At 43.0% G+C, this 20,289-nt stretch overlaps 1 protein-coding gene across 3 annotated transcripts in view; it reads left to right on the plus strand.

Moving 5' to 3' along the window:
• CLDN10 (claudin 10) overlaps positions 1 to 20,289 on the plus strand; it is a 93,121-nt gene that overhangs the window by 67,741 nt on the left and 5,091 nt on the right. For 2 of the 3 annotated variants that reach the window (XM_059042326.2, XM_067016884.1), the window contains exons 1-3: positions 5,782 to 6,044; positions 12,502 to 12,663; positions 12,752 to 12,833. In XM_059042326.2, coding sequence (XP_058898309.1) covers positions 5,825 to 6,044; positions 12,502 to 12,663; positions 12,752 to 12,833 — 464 coding nt within the window. In that variant the 5' untranslated portion in view covers positions 5,782 to 5,824. Of the gene's footprint in view, positions 1 to 5,781; positions 6,045 to 12,501; positions 12,664 to 12,751; positions 12,834 to 20,289 lie in introns of those variants that run through there. The other variant, XM_059042327.2, reaches the window with a different exon arrangement.

Genomic DNA, 20,289 nt, shown 5'->3' on the forward strand with positions numbered 1-20,289 from the left:
TCTCAGTGCTCAGCCATCTTCTTTCCTCAGTGCTGCCTTCCTGCCCTGTTGGTGCCCTTCCTTCCCAGCCCTACCCTGGGGCTTCCCATCTCTTTTTTTAATCTTTTTGTTCCTTTCCTCTCTCCTTGCATTTGTTGCCCTTATCCTGTGTTGTAGCTGCTCAGCCTCTTTTACATTTAACTGCTATTCTAGTTTTATTTCTCAGGTCTGCTTCACTTCCCTTTGAACTCTCCTCACCCCACCCCCAACTAATCTCACCCTCACTTCCTGGTTTCTCTTCCTCGGTTCTCAGCATCAACCTCTACCATGCTGGCACCCTACTGAAGACTGTATTTTTAAGATGTGCAATACAGTTCACCTTTATTCACTTACTGCATGTCAGTCTAACTCTAATACCTCTTTTATGGAGAACGTAATTTTACAACTTGAAAGAGAGGTAAGGAAATGAAAGAGCATGAGGGAACCGGAAGAGTACCTTTTTTTTTTTTTTTGCGGTACGCCGGCCTCTCACTGCTGTGGCCTCTCCCGCTGCGGAGCACAGGCTCCGGACGCGCAGGCGCAGCGGCCATGGCTCACGGGCCCAGCCGCTCCGCGGCACGTGGGATCTTCCCGGACCGGGGCACGAACCCGTGTCCCCCGCATCGGCAGGCGGACTCTCAACCACTGCGCCACCAGGGAAGCCCCAACTTTTCCCCTTTTAAAAAAATTTTATATAATGTTAAAGGTTACTTTCCATTTACAGTTATTAAAAAATATTGGCTTTGTTACCCTTCTGTACAATACATCCTTGAGCCTACCTTACACCCGATATCTTGTACCTCCCACTCCCCAACTCCTTGATAACCATAATAATGCCAAAGAAATAACTTCCAATGCTAAATCTCAGTGGTTTAGTTCTCAAAAGTGGAAAGGCCCAGAATATATTTCAGGACAGTAAATGTCTTCATGTCAAATTTATTATAGGTAAATTAGTACTTTTCATATTGGAAAAAAACGACAGTTTTTTGTAAAGGCCAAGTTATTGTCAATTAAGATGTTACTTTGAATAATTTGGAGAAGTAACTTTCTAACTGTATTCACTTTTATATTTAAATTAAGAACGGTTTGTTATGAATAGTTAAATAAAAATTTCAGTGAACTGAATCCTAAAGAAAATAAGGAAGTATTTATCAGTTGAAAGGTACTCTGTAAATGGGTTTGCAGATCAATTGCAAAGGTTATTGGGGACTCTAGAATCTTAAAGTGAAACAGGCCATTTATACATTACTTCTTTTTAAAAAATCTATTTGGTCTATTTTCCTTTTCTGGACATTCTTATGTTGGATTATGTGGTTTCTTCTGACTAAACTAGTTTTGAAAAGCTTAAGATATAAGACATTCTAAAGTAAATGCTTGATTCCTTACATAATATTCTTTAGGTATTAAGAAAGTTAACATTTTTCATCCTTTGGTCAGGCACTTGTGGGCTCTAAAGGTAACTCTCTGTAGTTAATATGCAGTACATGCCAGAGAAGAGAAGTTTGGGGCTGTCAAACCTCACAGAACAGACAGAGAATAAAAGAAAATTAATCAAGTCCACAGGCATGACGACCCTAGTCTGTTTCAGCCGGGAAAAGAATAATAGTGCTGCCACCCGGGTCATAATTTATGGGTTGTTTGTGGTACTTTCAATCCTTTTAAGTTGAAGCTGTGTGTTACCATCTCTATAGTAAAAGAATATTTCTTTTCTCGAAGTTTTCAACCAACAGATGAATATTCTTTTTCTCTATAACACACACCATCTGGTTTGCTTCATTGACTGTTTAAACACATATACATGCGACTCAACTGATCAGTGCTGTGGTTTCCAGCCTGGCTGTACCTTAGAAGTTTTGGAAAAATCACTACCAGAGCCACCCCCAGAGATCCTGGCTTAAACGGTCTGGTGATACAGAGAGAGAGGGTCTTTCTTGGAGGTTCAAGTTAGAATTCAGAATTTGTTTCCTCTGGAAGCTATGTTGCAACGGTGGGTTTGTGGATATTTTAAGTACAGTAGGTAAAACTACATTATCTGTTAAATTTGGGGGGAACGGTCTGAAACTCTGAATCAGTCTTCACAGTTCTTTTTGTAAAACAATGTACCTTTGGTTCCAAACAATGGAATTTACAACCAATCTGTTGATAAATTAGGAGCTGCCTGAGTCTTCAAGGTCACAACACTAGACTTTTTTGGGTCAAAAGTAAGTCAGGGTTTTGTCTTGCAAAAAAATGAATCAACAATTTTAGTGAGAAACTACCGTGAGGAAGACACAAGCAAACAAAGACACTCAAACAAGACCAGGAAATAAAGTATAAAACCAACATCTGTGCAAATTTTAACTTTAGGAAACTCCATAGGAATGTCCTGGTTCATGACTTCTTGTGTTGTCTGAATAGTAAATTGGATTAGACATAAGCATATCATTCAGGAAGAAATATGGCACAGAAATAATAGTGGAAATATGCTGGAGGACAAGAAACTAAGACAATAAAAGCACTTTAAAAAGGCAAATCAGGGCTTCCCTGGTGGTGCAGTGGTTGAGAATCTGCCTGATAATGCAGGGGACACGGGTTCGAGCCCTGGTCCGGGAAGGTCCCACATGCCGCGGAGCAACTAGGCCCGTGAGCCACAACTACTGAGCCTGCGCGTCTGGAGCTTGTGCTCCGCAACGAGAGAGGCCGCGATAGTGAGAGGCCCGCGCACCTCCATGAAGAGTGGCCCCCGCTTGCCGCAACTAGAGAAAGCCCTTGCACAGAAACGAAGACCCAACACAGCAAAAATACATAAATAAATTAATAAACTCCTACCCCCAACATCTTCTTAAAAAAAAAAAGGCAAGTCATACAAAAGAATAGAGGACACTTGTTGTCATTATTCAAAGGTGACTGACTTGAATAGAAGGGAAGATGAGAAGGATGAGGTTAGGTAGGTGCTTCCCAAACTAGTGTTAAGCTTGACCCGCCATGAACCCAACATGACACAACAGGACCAACTGGGACCAAGAGGAGCACAGTAGCGGAACTATGTCTGCATCCCACTAAGCAAACGGGTCTTCACCCGTGTTCCCATTCACACAAGCTGTGAGATGGCCATGCACACACAAACACAGTTCCCAAGAGCTGCTGCACGGCCCCAAAGTAGGACTTACCCTGTGTCGTCTCAGTGCAAATCATGGCAGTTGGATGGATGTTAAAGACAGCCAGATGTGGGCTCAATAGAAACAAAAACTTGCTAAAAGGCTGTCAGTACGAAACAGAACCAGAACACACACCTTGCCATGCACTGAATCTGAAGTCCAGAAGGTTCAGCATGAACTGAATATTATCTCTAGAAACAGGATGATTGACCTCCTAGAGTAATGGAAATAAAATAAAAATAAACAAATGGGACCTAATGAAACTTAAAAGCTTTGGCAAAGCAAAGGAAACTACAAACAAGCCGAAAAGACAACCCTCAGAATGGGAGAAAATATTTGCAAATGAATCAATGGACAAAGGATTAATCTCCAAAATATATAAACAGCTCATGCAGCTCAATATTAAAAAAACAAACAACCCAGTCAAAAAATGGGCAGAAGACCTAAATAGACATTTCTCCAGAGAAGATATACAGATGGCCAAGAAGCACATGAAGAGCTGCTCAACATCACTAATTATTAGAGAAATGCCAGTCAAAACTACAATGAGGTATCATCTCACACCAGTTAGAATGGGCATCATCAGAAAATCTACAAACAACAAATGCTGGAGAGGGTGTGGAGAAAAGGGAACCCTCTTGTGCTGTTGGTGGGAATGTCAACTGATACAGCCACTATGGAGAACAGCATGGAGGTTCCTTAAAAAACTAAAAATAGAATTACCATATGACCCAACAATCTCACTACCATAATTCAAAAAGACACACGCACCCCAATGTTCATTGCAGCACTATTTACAAATAGCCAGGTCATGGAAGCAACCTAAATGCCCTTCAACAGACAAATGGATAAAGAAGATGTGGTACATATATACAATGGACTATTACTCAGCCATAAAAAGGAACAAATTTGGGTCATTTGTAGAGATGTGGATGGATCTAGAGACTGTCATACAGAGTGAAGTAAGTCAGAAAGAGAAAAACAAATATCGTATATTAACGCATATATGTGGAACCTAGAAAAATGGTACAGATGAACCGGTTTGCAGGGCAGAAATAGAGACACAGATGTAGAGGACAAACGTATGGACACCAAGTAGGGAAAGTGGCTGGGGGCAGTTGGTGGTGGTGGGATAAATTCGGAGGTTGGGATTGACATGTATACAGTAATATGTATAAAAGAGATAACTAATAAGAACCTGCTGTATAAAAAATAGAATAAAATTCAAAAGTTCAAAAAGAAATAGGATGATTCGTTGAGTGTGGAGTGTGGAGTGTATCCATACAATCTCCAATGGTCCTCCCAAATCTGTTTTGATGTTTCTGTAATTCAACCTCCTCTCTTCTTCACAGATGTTGAATCGCCTCTAATTTCATTCTGTACCAATTTTGTTTTGTTTTGTTTCGTTTTTTTTTTAAGTGACAAAGGGGAATTGAGAAACTCTTCACAATGAACCAAAGTGTCCCTGCAATTTGGGGGTTAGCAACTAGCGTTATTATAGCAGAACTGATTTAGAGGTTTTAGACCTTGGTTACTTTGGGGAAGAAGTAAATCCTGAAAGTTCATACCACGAACTGCAAGACCCTTACACGGACAAATAATAAACCCATAATAAAGTCAGAGTCTTTGCTCTCTCATTTATGCTCAACTGTGTGAACTCTGGAGCCAAAAGTACACCCTGATCTTTAAGTTTGCTTTGACACAGCAATGAAGGAATGAGCTAATTCCTCAATTAGGTGCAAAAGGTGGAGGTGGTTAAAAAAAAGTTAAACAAGATACAGAGCAGCTGTGACAGCCCATCGGCTCATAGAAGAGACTCAGAAATGGCAGCTGGGAGGGACCCACAGGAGAAACGTCTTAAATGCACGTCCTACGTGTAGTACGTTGGTATCAGCAGGCCAGCATTGTGGCTGGAACAGTCACGACCAGGACTGTAAAGAAAGCCCCGACGCAGCGCTGTTCTGAATTTAGGTTTGTGCAGCGCACCTCTTGACAGTGACCTTCCGCATACCGCCGGGCCAAGAGGAACTGCAGAATTTTAGCGCAAGGGCGACTTCGAGCCCAGAACCGCAGTGATCCCTCCTTGACGAGCCAAACTGGGTCACCCAAAAGAGCGTGGCACTAAACCTTTAGAGTTCAGCGGGCCAAGGGCTGCGTTAGCAGTTGGTGTCCTTTCCGGGCACACAAAAGGCTTTTTCTGCTCTGCTTTTACAAGGTATCCTAGAAGCCAAGTTATTGCCAATGGGTAGGGCTGGGGAGGGGGCGGGGGTGAGGGGGGAGGGGGGAGGGCCCGAAAGCAGCAAGTTGTCCACATCCGGCTGCCAGTCTGTCCAACAGGAGAGCCGATCTCGGCTGTGCCTCGGCCCCGGGGATGCGGGCGCGTGGGGGAGGGGGGCCACAGGGACGCGCAGGCGTGCGTTCCTCCAGACCGCGGGCGCCGGGCCAGCTGGCTCGAGAGAACCGGGGTGGCGACCGTAAAAGCTCCCCGCGAGTCCTCTCTGCCCCAGAGGGCGCGTCCTGGGGTCCGCGCGCGCGCCCCCTAGCGCCAGGCCTGCAGGGGGGCGGGACGGGGTGGGCGGGGGCGCAGGGGGCGGAGACGCGCGGCTGGGCGCGCGGGGGTCGCGGCGCGGAGCAGGTGCGCGAGAGCGAACGCTGCTACAGCGGGCGGCATGGCGAGCACGGCATCGGAGATCATTGCCTTCATGGTCTCCATCTCCGGCTGGGTGCTGGTGTCCTCCACGCTGCCCACCGACTACTGGAAGGTGTCCACCATCGACGGCACAGTCATCACCACCGCCACCTATTGGGCCAACCTTTGGAAGATGTGCGTTACCGACTCCACGGGCGTCTCCAACTGCAAGGACTTCCCCTCCATGCTGGCGCTAGACGGTCTGCATCTCGTCGACCCCCCACCCCTGCCCCTCGCTCCTCCCCGGCCTGCCGGCGGGGCGCCCGCTGGCCCCACGACCCCCGGCGGGACCCCCGGGCCGGACTCCTCCGAAGGCCGGCCCCGCTTTGCCCCTCAGTGCCTGAAGGAGCCGGGGAGTCCCCGGTGCCCGTGGCCCGCCTTCCCCGGACGTCTGTCCCGCGGGGGGCGCGTGTACGAGCCCGGAACCCCGGGGCGGGAGAGAGGGGCGCGCAGACAGGCCTGGGTGGGGTGGGTGACTTTCAGGCGACGGGGATGGAGGGAAGCAGCTTTGCTGTCTCGAGAGTTGAGGACAGGGCAGTGGAGGACAGTCAGTTGAGGACAGTCCTCTCTTGGGGACTGTTAGGACACGGAGTCACGAGAGGGGACTTGTCTTCTCCAGCCAGCACTACCCAGAAGGGCTGGATTCTGATTAAAATGGACTGTTAAAGCGAAATCTGCTTGCTCTGAACTCCCTTTAGCCATTTCGTTAGTTCTTTTAAAAGTGTGTGTGCGGGGAAAATAAACATTGCAGGAGCACCCGCTCCCCACCCCCACCCCCACCCCCACCCCCCCACCGCCCCGCATCTGCAAGTGAGTCTGCTGGGCTTTAACTCTGCCTCTAAATGTTAGGAACATAAATAGCTCTAGCCCGTGCCGCAGAGAGTAGAGAATGATGGCCAGCAGGAATCTTGTGCGGGAGACTGACAACTTCTGTGTCGCGCCTCCCAAGTCCGTTCTCAGCGTCTCCCTCAGCGTTGTTCTTTAGTAAATTGTTTTCTACCTAGTTCTTGTTAGCCACGCTCTATCCTGTATTGTATTAGAACAACAGGTGTTCACAAAGAAAACTGCCTCTTTTCAGTCTCAACAGGTGTTCACGAAGAAAACTGGCTCTTTTTAGTTTCAGACGGGCTCTTTTTAGTTGACAGTGGATGTCAACCCCGTCACGCTGATTGCTCAAGTTCTAGGCTCCTTTCTTCCAGGATTTTACAGCACATGACTAGATGGATCCCGGCAGAAACTTGAGAGTCATTTACATTAGTTCTCGATTTGAAGCGGTGTTTTTTTTCTTTTATTACGGCTCTGCAAGTTTTTATTTGCATAACTGAGTAAATAAAGGACAAGATTTAATCCCCCTAAGGTGGCGCTTGCCACGAAAAGCAAACTGCTGCTCAGTGGAGGTACTTGATGGGAACTCCGTGTAAGGGAATACGTGTCTGGTTTTAGATGAGTGACACCTGGGTCTGTGTCCTGGTGTGTGTACAGTAAGTAGCTGGTACACTCTTGATGCCCTAGAATTACGGTTGAATTTCCTGTGCGCTGCAGAGCACACATCCAGGTAGATGTTTGAACAGGCAGGCTCTTGTTTCTGTGATTTACATTCAGGAATATGGGATTGACAATTACTGTCCTAAACACATTCTTTGGTTGTAACTGTACTGTCACCGAGATAGCCTGCCAGTTAGGTACGCTTCCTTCTACAGAACAGCTGGGGGACAAGGGAGAGGATGGAGAGATGAATACTCCATGAAGGTTACCGGGTGCAGAATAGTGTGCACCTCGTGTGTCTGAGCTGAGAATGGACGTCACGTTCTCAAGATTTGGGGACAGGTGGGGTAATGAGGTGGAAGCAGAGCGTAGCCTTCAACCATCCAGCCCTAGAGAGGAGGCGTGACATTTGTATACAACCCAGCTCGCAAAATGGCCTTCCACGTGTGCTCGTGTGTCTAGAAAATGACTTTAAGAGACGTAAATGACTTCACCTCTTGTTCTGCATTGTTTTAAAATTAATAACATAGCTTTACGAGTCAGTACATATAGAAGTAACTGTTTTTTTTTAACAACTGCATGGTATTCATTACTCTGGGCAAACTGGTTTATTTAACGACTTACCCTTTGTTGGATATTGGACCCTTCCTAGCTTTTCACCGTTCTCAGCACTTTACTGAAAACCTTTCTATTTGCCTCTTTGTGCGTATGTGTGTATCCGTAGTGTAGATACTGAGGAATAGTACTGTCAGAGCAGTAGAATATTCATTTTATTATTCAGTTTAAATTGTCCTATGACGTTCCACCAACAGTGTATGAGAATACCTGTTTCTCCACATTCTCACCACGAAGTTTTTCATCGAGTTTAATGGGTGACATCCTATCATGTTATTATTTTATTCCCTGATCACTGTGATTTTGACCACCTTAGCATGTATTTATTTATTTATTATTATTTTTTTTTCGGTATGCGGGCCTCTCACTGTTGTGGCCTCTCCCGTTGCGGAGCACAGGCTCCGGACGCACAGGCTCAGCGGCCACGGCTCACGGGACCAGCCACTCCGCAGCCTGTGGGATCCTCCCGGACCGGGGCACGACCCCGTGTCCCCTGCATCGGCAGGCGGACTCTCAACCACTGTGCCACCAGGGAAGCTCAGCATGTATTTATTGACCCTTTTTTTTTGTTTGTGACTTGCCTGTCCATACCTTATGCCCATGGTTCTTTTGTTTCCTCTTGGTTTAAATGATTTGTTTTTTTAAATTCTGGATATCAGTCCTTGATTTGTTATATATGTTGCAGTCTCGGCCCATTGCTTGTCTTTTAAATATGCGATGTCTTTTCTCCTACAAAACATTGAAATGTGTACTATAATCACATTTATCAGTCTCTTCCTGCTGGCTTGGCCTTTTGTGGCTTAAGAAAGCATTGGCTAGCACAAAGTTATAAACTTACTTTTCATCATCTCTCAGAATAATAGTTTGGGGGCTTCAACCACACAGCTGCATTTTCATGTGGAGGGAAGTCAGTTCCCCCAAAGAGGAGACCCCTCTGCTTGTTCGCCCTCTGCCATGTATTTTCTGGGCAGCTACATCTGCTGGTTGCTGGGCCTAAGGCAGGCCCTGCCTACAGCATGCTGCAGGTGGATTTCCAGGTTATTGCTCTTGAGGTGGAGGGAGAAAGCTACGTTGCCAGGGGCTGTGGTGACCACTGGCCTGAGTAGGCCAGTCCTCTCCTTAAACCAAGCAGAAAAATCCAAGAAGGGAGAGAGAAGGCTCACAGGTCTCCCCGTCTGGTCTTAGGTGGAAGAACATGCCTCCTAGACACAGATGATGGAGTCTTCATTATTCTGAATCTCCTGTGTGAGGTCAAAGCTCTGATTCCTCATCATCAGAGGGTATCATTGTTACCCCAGTTCTCCCTACAAGGAAAAAGCGAAATGTGCAGGTTTAATGTTATGCCATGTTAAGATTCCAACTCTAATTCCTGCTTAGAATCAATCTTAGTGTTATGGAAGGGAAGCTTTGATGTGTTTCTTACCACTCACCAGACGCTTGGTTCATATTCCTCCTGTGAAGGAAGTGCTGTTACCCTTGGGTTTTACAGACGAGAAAACAGGTTTGGAGAGATTAGGTAATATAATCGAGGATACACAGCAGGTAAATAGAAGAACCAGAGGTGAAATTCAGAGTTCATGTCTGCCCCTCATACCACCCTTCTCAAAGGATTTGCAAAACGTATGCAAAGCTACTAGCATAAGAAAGCACATCCTTTTTTTCTTCCTTCAGTCAGCAGCGACCAAGTGTACTGCTAGGGAATTGTCTCCACCAAGTGGATATTTTCATTTTTGCTAGTTGGAAATGGAAAATCAGGTACATTTGGAAAACATTTAACTTTTAAGGGAAACCTTGAAGTTTTCCTCCAACAGAATTCATTAATTTAAAGTCACAGTATTTTACTAATTGAAAAACTCACCGTGGAATGAGCTGGTGATTTGTTTATTGCTAACCCATATTCCTTTCAAAGCACCCCTTGAACTGCAGCTGAGCATTTCGAGCCAGGTTTTTTTTTTTAGTATATGCCATCTATTTTTGTTAGTGGGAATGCTTGCCATTTCTTCCAAAGGAGTTAACTATAAATTATACTTCAGAGAACTTCTGAGCAAATATGTTCATGCCTCAGCACTTTAATGTGTTAATTAGCTATTAACGGTGTCAGTAAATTAGACCTGTCAAAACTAATGGCCTCCTTGACTAGGTTTTTACCACCACTTCACTTGAGGGTGTTACTTATAAGTTTTGACCTCCGGAACTGTTAAAAAAGCAAGGTTGTAGAGGTCTGCCTTGCAAAAGATAAACTCTGAGAGAGCTTGTGGGAAGTCACCCAAGGCTTGAGTCTGTGGGTAGCCCCTAATTTACACACCTCAGGCTTACCAACAACTCGATTCCATCTATGGCTGACAGTGGAGTTTATCCCCAGGAACTCCAAACCCTTCTTCTGTGCATGCGATGAGTTAGCAATTTGTTGCTACTGTTCCCACACCAGAGAGAGTTACCTTCCCCACCAAATCAGGGTTCTGGTTGGTTCTGAGGAAGGACCTGACCTCATCAGAACCTGCTCTCTATCTCTCCTCTTGTGCTGAGAGGGCAGAGCTGATCCTGCTGTAGGGCTGAGACCGGAGAACTGAGTGAGACACTCGGGGAAAAAATGGTATGAGTAGTGGTTAAAGTTTAAAGCCTACTGTTATTTTTCCCGTCACGTTAAGGGTTGAATTCATCAGCCTGGGATTCTGACCACTGTGTACCATTTGGGAAAATGTGTTTTATGTTCTTAGTGAGCAGACCATAGATTTAACCTTTTGCAAGGCTCGTGTGTTTTCTGGACATAAGACCTGTAAGTTTCCTAAAATAGATGCAAGATAAGGTTTTCTAGAATAGTTTTTTAAATATAGGATAGAGGTTATATCACACATACACTTTGTTGTCTGTTTAGGTTTGCAGTAAGAGTCAGCTAAAACACCTCAAACCACAGGTTAAAACAAATCTCCAAAAATAATGAAGCCACACTGTCCCAGTAGCTCTGGTGGTAAATGATGGGTCAGTTGTGGTTACCCTGGAGGACTGTCTTTAATCTTGCAAGGAACTAACAGGCTTCCTCCCCCTATGCTTCTGTTGCTTCCTGGGTTCTGGCTGGGGGACTTGAGGGTTGAAATGTAAAATAGAGCTGGGTCACTGTTCAGCCGCAGAGACTCACACAGCCCTGCAGCACTGCTTTAGCTACCCAAATAAGCTCCATTGTCCTGTTTTGCTAAAAATAAGTTTCTTTTGCTGTTTTTGACAGCCTTACCATCAGTGAAATTATTTTCTGTCTGGAAGTGGTTCGCCCCGTTAAATAGAAGATCATTGTCATTGCATTCTGCATTTGTAGGGGCCTAAATCTGTTCAGTTAATTACAGCATCTCCTGGGTACTCTTCAAAATGGATCCTAGGGGTAGGACTAAAACTTAAAATTTTATGCTTTCCCTGAGAAACATAGCCTGGAGGCCACCTTCCCCCATTATTCCCTGCATATATGATTATCGTAGCCTTAGAATTATTATATACCATTGACTTTGCCTGAACACAATAATAAATGACTTGGTGTATCTTGGCACTTATGAGTTTTTTCATATTAAAAAGTTTAATGCCAGCTGTAAACCTGAGAGATATGTACGTTCATTTGCTTAACAAATGAACACACCAGTATGTGCCATCATTATTTCAGATTGAAATATGGCACTGTTTCAGCCTGAAATGAAAATGACGGCATGTGGTAAAAATGTATCAGTTTAAATTCCTGTTAACTTAAAATTTGTTAGTGTCTGGACAAAAGCCAGGCTGAAGTTTACCATCACCCTGGCTGTGCAAATAAAAATACGTGACTAAGAAAATGAATGGTGTAGGAGGAATGATCAAACAAACCAACAGAACGAGCTTTCAGGATACTTTGAAAGCATCCATTTATATGCAGTTAATTTCACAATTATAAAATATTCTTCTAGGAACCAACCAGTGCTTATTTAAACCCAATGTTATTATGTGTGCCCTGAAGATTTTTAAAAGGTCATGAAAATACATCTTGATTTAGACTTCTCATGGTTCATGATGACATTCCAGTCAGTCTCATTTATAATCTTTCACTAATATTAGAAGATGTGACTCTGTGGGAGCTCTGCTCGGTTATAAAGATTACAACGTCAAAACCATGAAAACATCTATTGTAAAGGTCTGATATGCAAAGGAGTAACAGGGTTGCGATAGTGGCAGATGAGGTTTCCCAGGGTGAAAGGCAGTATCGCACGGGTTTTGTAGTCAGAGCTGGATGGAATCCATTACTAACTCGTCTCTGGCACATTATGTAACTTCTGTGTGCCTCAGTTTCTTCATCTGTGAATATGGGAATAGTAACACTCAGAGATATATCCTGAGGATCCTGCACATGCCAAACTGAAAAGTGTGTGACATAAAATAGGCACTCCATACAGATTAACTTTTCTTTCTTAACATATGTTTTAACCATTATGCTTATTTTTTCGGAAAGCAGAACACTCGTTCATGCGGACAATGTAAAATGAGAGCTTCTTCCTGGACGACCACGTGTTTTATGTTAATGTAAATGACCTACTCTAATTGCAGGTTATATCCAGGCATGTAGAGGACTTATGATTGCTGCCGTCAGCCTGGGCTTTTTTGGTTCCATATTTGCCCTGTTTGGAATGAAATGTACCAAAGTCGGAGGCTCAGATAAAGCCAAAGCTAAAATTGCCTGTTTGGCTGGGATTGTATTCATACTGTCAGGTAAATAGTAACTCTCTTCCGAACAAAGTGCTTCAGGATGTGAATGAAACACCGGTAATCATAGCACTTTCCTTTCGATGTTCTTCAGGGCTATGCTCAATGACCGGCTGTTCCCTGTATGCAAACAAAATCACAACGGAGTTCTTTGATCCCCTCTTCATGGAGCAAAAGTAAGTACTCTTCTTAAGTCTGTATGCTTGTGGCTCACAGGAAATGGATATAAAATCATCTTCTAAATTAAGGTACATAAATTTCCTCCGTGGCTTATGAAAGTGAGACATACTAACAAATGATGTTTGATGACGTCATTCAAAAGCAAACATTTTATATGTTACACTGGCAAAAGGTGCATTGAATCACTGCATTAGTGTTACATAGTGTCTTGTCTCTAAATAGCTCAAGGCATAGGATTTAGAATGCTAAAGGTCATCTACTGTACATCATAAAATTGAAGTCACGTAGAGGAAAAGTGCAAGAGAGGTGTAAGGTGGGGAGGAAAGAAGTGTGAAGTATGACAGCAGAAAATTAAGAGCTTGCCTCGACTGTTGTCCATCCAGAATATTTGCCAGATGTTCTGGGCCAGCCTCCATCTCAGGCATTCAGATAAAAACTGAGACTGTGATCCGGAAGATTAGAAACGTTTAAGTGATATTGAATGAAATACTATTTTTCATTTTTAGTTAGCCTTTTACATTTGTTCTGTTGACCACGGCCTTAACTCGTTCCACCTAGTAAACCTCTGTAAAGAAATTGTACATGATGCAGGGTCTTTAAAAAATGGTGTAAGAGTGGCCCAGACACCCAGATGTGACCGGTCTCAGCTGCGGGTGAATGGTTTGGCACTTACAGACCAGTTTGTTTGTTGTTGTTGGTTTTTAACTATGGGCTGTTGCTTTTTATAGTTTCTCTAGGCTTATATCTTTGCATTGGGAAAACCCGAGGAATACCAAATTAGACATAATAATAGATCAAATATTTTGTCTTCTGTGAGAATATTCCCACAGAACTTCTGTAGAAAGCCGCGTGTATACAGCTGTCACCCAGGTTGGGCATTCTCTTTCAGTCTTCAGATCAAATGTTATGGAATTTTAAAAGAGTAATTACTAAAATGGCTGATCAGGGTCCATTACTTTTTTCTGGTGGATTTAGGAATCTTTAGGAAACGATTTTTCTAGTACTGTCTTTAGTTTATGCATAAATAGTAAATGTAAATATAAATGAAATACAATGAAAATAATAGCTAACACATGTTGAGCCCCTACCATGTACCAAGCAGAGCATTGCAAATGTTATTTTATTATTTTAGTCTTACAACATCCTTATGAAGTAGGTTCTCTCTGTACACCTTTTTTTAAAATTGGGGAAAGAATTCAAGGAGTATGTGCAAGGGAACTTGGATTAAGCTAATAGGCTGATTGAACTATGATTCAAACCAGGCAACCAAACTCTAGAACACTTACTCTAAAATGCATGATATATAATATTCTATTTTGAAATTTTTGTGACAGTATGCCACATATATTTTTCATCAAAGAAGTTTCTTTTGTGCAGAAGTGTTTGTTGTGAAATTTTATTCAATGGAAAACAAAAAGGACTGCTTCAGACCCCAGTATAATGTTCACTCCCCTACCTATGTTAGAAAATGTGTTCTGATTTGTAAACTTTCTCCTGATTTTTGCTAATGAGATTTGCACTGATGTGCATGGCACCAAACATTGAGATGAAAACTAAGACTGTTCTCCTGAAGATTAGAACCATTTTAATGATATTTAAATGAAATATCAGTTTTCATTTAAATATTATACTTACATGATATTTTTATTTCAGGGTTTGATATCATGAATATACCACAAAATCATATTTCTCACAGTTTATTTTATTAAAGACACTGCCGACTTTTCTGGATTATCTTTCGTACATCACTGTTCTGTCTTCCTGACAATCATTAATGATGTCTTTGTCAGACTCTTAAAAAATCATTTTCATCTTTTCTCACAAGGCCGAGGCTAATACCTGTATCTGTATGCACAGTAACTTAAACCTTTCCTTTGTGTTCTGTGCTTGCTATATGCTCAGTCACCTAACTCAGTTTAGTACCACTGGAATTTCTTATTCTTTCAGTTTTTCATTAAATTCAGTTCAATAATTAAGGACTGTGAGAGGTTTTCCTCTTTTCTACATTCTTGGTGCTACTTTGAACTATTCCATTCCCACTGTGAGCTTCCCAGCGTCCTCTTTCTGTCTATGCCTACTCTCTCTGTCTGTTTTCTCTTCTGAAAAATCAGGATAATCATACAGTTGCTGTGAGAGTTAAGAGAGTGTGTATATGTACCCTTAGAACTGATTAGAAAAGAGCAAAACCCTTGTATTAATAACTATTGTGTTAGCTATTATTAAGGTTGCTTTTTAATTGTGTGTAGTAGTTAAGATGTACCTTATCTTTATGGATGTCTTTATTAGCTCTTTTCTGCAATGACTTAAAAATGTAACACCTACAATTTGCCAATTTACCTTAGGTCATTAAAAACACAAGAGTGAGGGATTATGAAAAACACTGTGACTTACAAATTGGTAATATTTGCAAATAACAGGTCCTTCACACCAAAAAATACAGACTTTATTTAAAAAAAAAAGAAAAAAGAAAAAGAAAGAAAGGAAACCTGCATATTGAGGACATGTTTAGCTCCTTGAGATCAGAGCTCACTCACATTTCTATCCCAGCAGTGCCTGGCACAAAGAAAGGCCCTCCATGACTTATGTACAAGGAATTATCAACGCCTGTTGAGAATTGTTAAATATGATGCTAAATACCCACAATGGTAGAAAAGAGGCATGAAGATGCCATGTGACACCTACAGGAATTAACAAACTTTATTTAAATAAAACTTCTATAAAAACCAACCAGTTGACTAACTTGCTGTCATCTGTTTTCCTTTTATCAACGCCTCTAGTGGAGGAGAAGGAGATGGAAATTAGGAAGATTAATAAGCTGCAAATTGGGTATCAACACAAAGTAGACTGATTCCATAGTTGTTTTCTGTTAATATTTATTTATTTGGTTGCACCGGGTCTTAGTTGTGGCAGGCAGGCTCCTTAGTTGTGGCTCCAGGGCTCCTTAGTTGTGGCATGTGAACTCTTAGTTGCAGCACGTGGGATCTAGTTCCCCGACCAGGGATTGAACCCGTGTTCCCTGCATTGGCAGCACGGAGTCTTACCCACTGCACCACCAGGGAAGTCCCTCCATAGATCTTAAAAAATATCATAATTTTTAAAGTGAGACTTTGATTTTGGCATATTCTAGGGGATAGGGCTTCCTAGCTGCCATTTGCTAGAACTTAGTAAGCAGTGCCTCTGATGTAGTTTGTGCGTGAACACACAGAGGAATATGTTGGAGAATCACTGCCAAAGGCAGGGCCAAGCCCTGGAAGAGGTGGGATAAGGGCACCACTCTAGGGCGGTTCTGACTATTTCTTTGGTGTCTTCATGGATCTGCATGAGTTCTCAAGTTCCTTGAGGTCAGAAAACATCCATTTCATCTCTTACTTGCCTAGCACGGTGCCTGGTATGTGAAATCTTGATCGTAGAACTAGTCCTGTCAGGATTAGCAGAAAAGCCTTCTGTTATCTCAGCAGACTGAGGAAGCCTCTGAGAGGCTGGAGCTAGAAGGCAGGCTCACCCCCCTCTTCGCACCTTTATCATGCATTCATCTTTCTCCAGCAGCATGGCTCCCTCTGGTCCTGGATGGCCTGGCTGTGGCATACGCGTGCGTGTGTTTGGCCCTTAGGAAGGGCAGTGAGGAACACCTGCTTGCCACAGGCTCTAGGTCACATTTCTGGGGAGCAGATACTTGTCCCAAAATGCACTGGAAAACAGTTCAGGCCTCAGGACCTCGTTTCGTTGCTGTTTTTCTTAAGGATTCTCTAACATGTGAATTGAATCTCCTTTGTGGATTTCGAGGACATCCCTGTATGAGGCTCACCTTGGCTGCCTAAGTTAGAAACACACAACCAAGCTCATCCACAGAGTTCCCACCACATTCCTACTATGTGCAGGGAACTCTGTAGGTGCTTTATTGATGAGGGAACAGGATGAGTGGCTTCTGCTGTATCGTTGGCATAACGCTTGTGGCAGTGGCGCTGCAAACAGTAGTAGGCTTTGTGTTCAGTGGCTAATTATTTCTGAAACCCTTCCTTTCCCACAACTCATATGGGAAGATTTTTCTTCCTGCCTACAATCATTTGACAGAATTGCAGTCTTTAAAGAGCTTCACCTGACTGTGGTTGTTTCTGCCATTTCTCCATTTTTTCCTTTTGTTTTACTTCCTTGCAGTTCATTCAAGTTGTGATTATGTTTTATGGCTCCAGGATGGGCTCCTGCAAAGCCTTTAAAACTATTTCTCAACTCTTCCCTTTGGGCTGTTTCAAACCAACTTCCTCCTTTTAATTAAAGCAAAACCTACCACATTAAAAAATCTATCCTCTTGGAAGATTATGGTCACAAGCACTCCTTACGGTGACTCACCGTATCATTGTGTTGAAATATAATTACATATCCCCACCATGGCTTTGTTGTCCAAACCACTAACTTCTGAGTGTCTTGCTTTGTTTTTTCTTAAATAAACTGTTCCGAAGAGTTGATTGGCTTAAAGAGTTGTTCTGCATAAAGAAACTTCTTTTCAAATCATGCAAAGTTGGGGCACTGAACCAATTTCCTTAATTGAGGAAACAGGACATCGTAATCTTAGATTTATTCTCTTTTAGTCAATGAGATTTATCATGAACGTTTTGGCTCAGATATTCATATTTGGGTCTTATCATACTCCAGCCTTTGTATTTTGAGAGCTTTTAAAACCATGGAGTTATTTATCTCTAGCACTCTTCATTCAGTTAGTTTCTACTTTAGAATCTAAGTTTTACTCTGGTAAAATCTTTTCATCATTGTGGTTATTTAGTATTTAGAGAAGTAAACAGCTGTCCACTTCCCTATAGATTCCCTCATTCTTGTTATCTGTCAAGTTCAATGCACAATAGACAATTCAAGAAGGACATTTCTAGGTTACACACATTTTCCTGGGTGAAGTTGAAAGGAATATCGATCTCACTAGGTGACCTTGCCTAGATATTTAACTTCTCTCTTCTGTCCTTATTATAATTTAATGAATTATAGATGTTTGTGTACTTAAGCTTATTGCAATCATGAGGTTATTTGGAGAATGAATTAATGTTGGTTAAAGGCTCACAGATTCTCAGATAAGGGATTCCATAGAAGTGCCAAGTGTTAAGAACAAAACAGAATTTGACTGTTAAATATTAAGAAGCTGTTATTCTGTGATTTCACTTTGTTCTCTGGTAGCCCTGGCCACTTCAGATCATCAGAATTGCTCTGATGCTTTTGTTAACGCTGGCAGGACTTAAAAATGTACTTGGAAATCAAGGGTTTGGCAACTGTGTTTTGTTTTCACTGACCAGTGTATGAAGTCACGACTCCTTCCAGTTTGCCAGGCTTTCTGGTGACTCAGCTTTTAGCACCACCACCCCATTCCCTCCCTTTTTTCACCTCCCCGCTAACCCCTGCGTATCCCGCAGGACTTGCCTTCTGCATCCTGTGCCCATCTCGGTGCTCCCTTTGCGCTCCGGTTGTAATCCTACTGGGCAGTGACACTTGCTTATCGGTCCATCTTCCAAAACACATCAGGAGCATCTGGAAGCGAAGACCACGTCTTGCTGATGTGGGCACCTCTTGTAGCTAGTCCCTACTCCATGACATTTCCAGCAAGGACGGTCAGTCAGCAGTGGTGTACAACCGTCTGTCTGTCTGCGTCTCTCCTAGAGTGGAAAGACCGAGTATGCGTGGGGAGGCTTGGTTAAAGGAATGGGGAAGGAAGGCAGCCTACACCCTGGTTAAAAATGAGGGCCCTGGGTCAGGACTGCCTGGGAGGGAACCCCAGCTCTCCCATTGGTTAGTAGTGTAACCTTGAAGAAATTCCTTTCTGTGTTCCTCATCTGTAAAACGGGAAGAATGAGAGAGCTATGAGGTTATTGTGAGGATGAAATGAGATAGTACATTCCAGCTATTTAGAATGCACCTAGCATATAGTAAGCACTCAGTAGATGCTAGTAAATTAATTTTAATGGTACTGACCCTTAAGCAGAGGATGTTAATGTAGCAGGTCATTATCTTATATGCTGTATTAAGGGTGGCCACAGAGAAATGTATGTTGAAATGTTGGAGGCCTAGGGGAAAGGATAATTGTTGTAAGACACTTGACTCTCAAGTGGAAGGCAGGTAAGGCACCTAGCTTGAACCCGTTTAAAAGAAACAAGGCTTGTGTAATTCCTTCTCTTTATTTCTGATCATCTCCATCACAGTTTTGAGCTAGAGATACGCAGCATTTTGAAACTGTCACATGGGTAGATACTCCTGAGACCCTTCTCATGAGAACTCATCCTATTTTCATCTTCCCAACTTCAGGTTCGATTCTAAACTGTTTTCAGGCAGCCTGCTGAGGATTTGGAAGATCCTGTAGGGTATGCTTGTAATGGACCCACGCTTTTTTGCTGCAGATCCATCTGTATTTTCTTCCTTCAACACAAACAGACGTGCAAACCCACCTTCACACCCACAGACTCTTGCTGGCCGTGGCCCCAGGTGTCACAGGACAGCCCTGGTTGTTTTAGGAATCTCCCATCTTGGAGCACAGCCCCCCATACAGTGTCAGTTTATTCAGACTTCAAAGTTTGCATGAGAACATGTTACTGTGCCGACTTTAAGTGTTGTGACTCAGCTCATCGTTTCCCACTTAAAATCAAGGCCCAGTAAACCCCCAGTTATCCACACGAATGGAGATCAATGGCATGGACGTTGCTCAGTAACAGATTTGTTTTTGAATTGAACTGTGTAATTTTGGGGACAGGAGGTGGTCCTTTTAAATTATAATTTACTTTGACTAATATTATATTAAGTTATACTGTGGATGGTTTATAAAATTTCCATGAGTAATCGGCAAGAATCAGAACTCCCGTAAAGACACTCACTGTGCACTTTACACGCGGTTAGAGAGGGAAGGAGGCAGAGAAGTTCAGAGGCGGGTTTCCGAGCTCACTCTCTGCTCAGCTCCTGGCCCTGGCCCTGGCTCCTCTGTGATCTTAGGGAAGATGCAGTTGCTTCCTCTGGTAACGGGGATAGCACCTCCTGCTTCTGAATGTTAGGGGGATTAAAGAAAGTAACGTAGAGACAGCACCCCCGACCGTGGCACATGGTAGGTGATCACCTGTTCTTAACATACAGTCTATAGGATTCTGAACTACCCTAATGATAACTCATAACACACGGAAAGGTAATGCACGCATGTCTGTTATAAACTATGAACCAGAGAAAAGAATGCACGCCTGTTAACGAACATTGAAAAGCCATTTAGAATTGACACACACACACACACACAAATCAGTCTTTATTTTGCGTTTCCTAAATTTGAGAATTCTCTGTGAAGGTTCCATATGCAAGTAGGTGCTTATTATTTAAATGATCCCATTCTACTCTAGCCACCATTTGCGAGGCACCTGCCGCTCTTTTGTAGTCCTGTAGGAAGCTTTGCGTAGGGAATCTTGTGGCATCTTCCAGACCGTT

The sequence above is a fragment of the Kogia breviceps genome, chromosome 16 (assembly GCF_026419965.1).
Source record: "Kogia breviceps isolate mKogBre1 chromosome 16, mKogBre1 haplotype 1, whole genome shotgun sequence".
Classification (NCBI taxonomy): Eukaryota; Metazoa; Chordata; class Mammalia; order Artiodactyla; family Physeteridae; genus Kogia; species Kogia breviceps.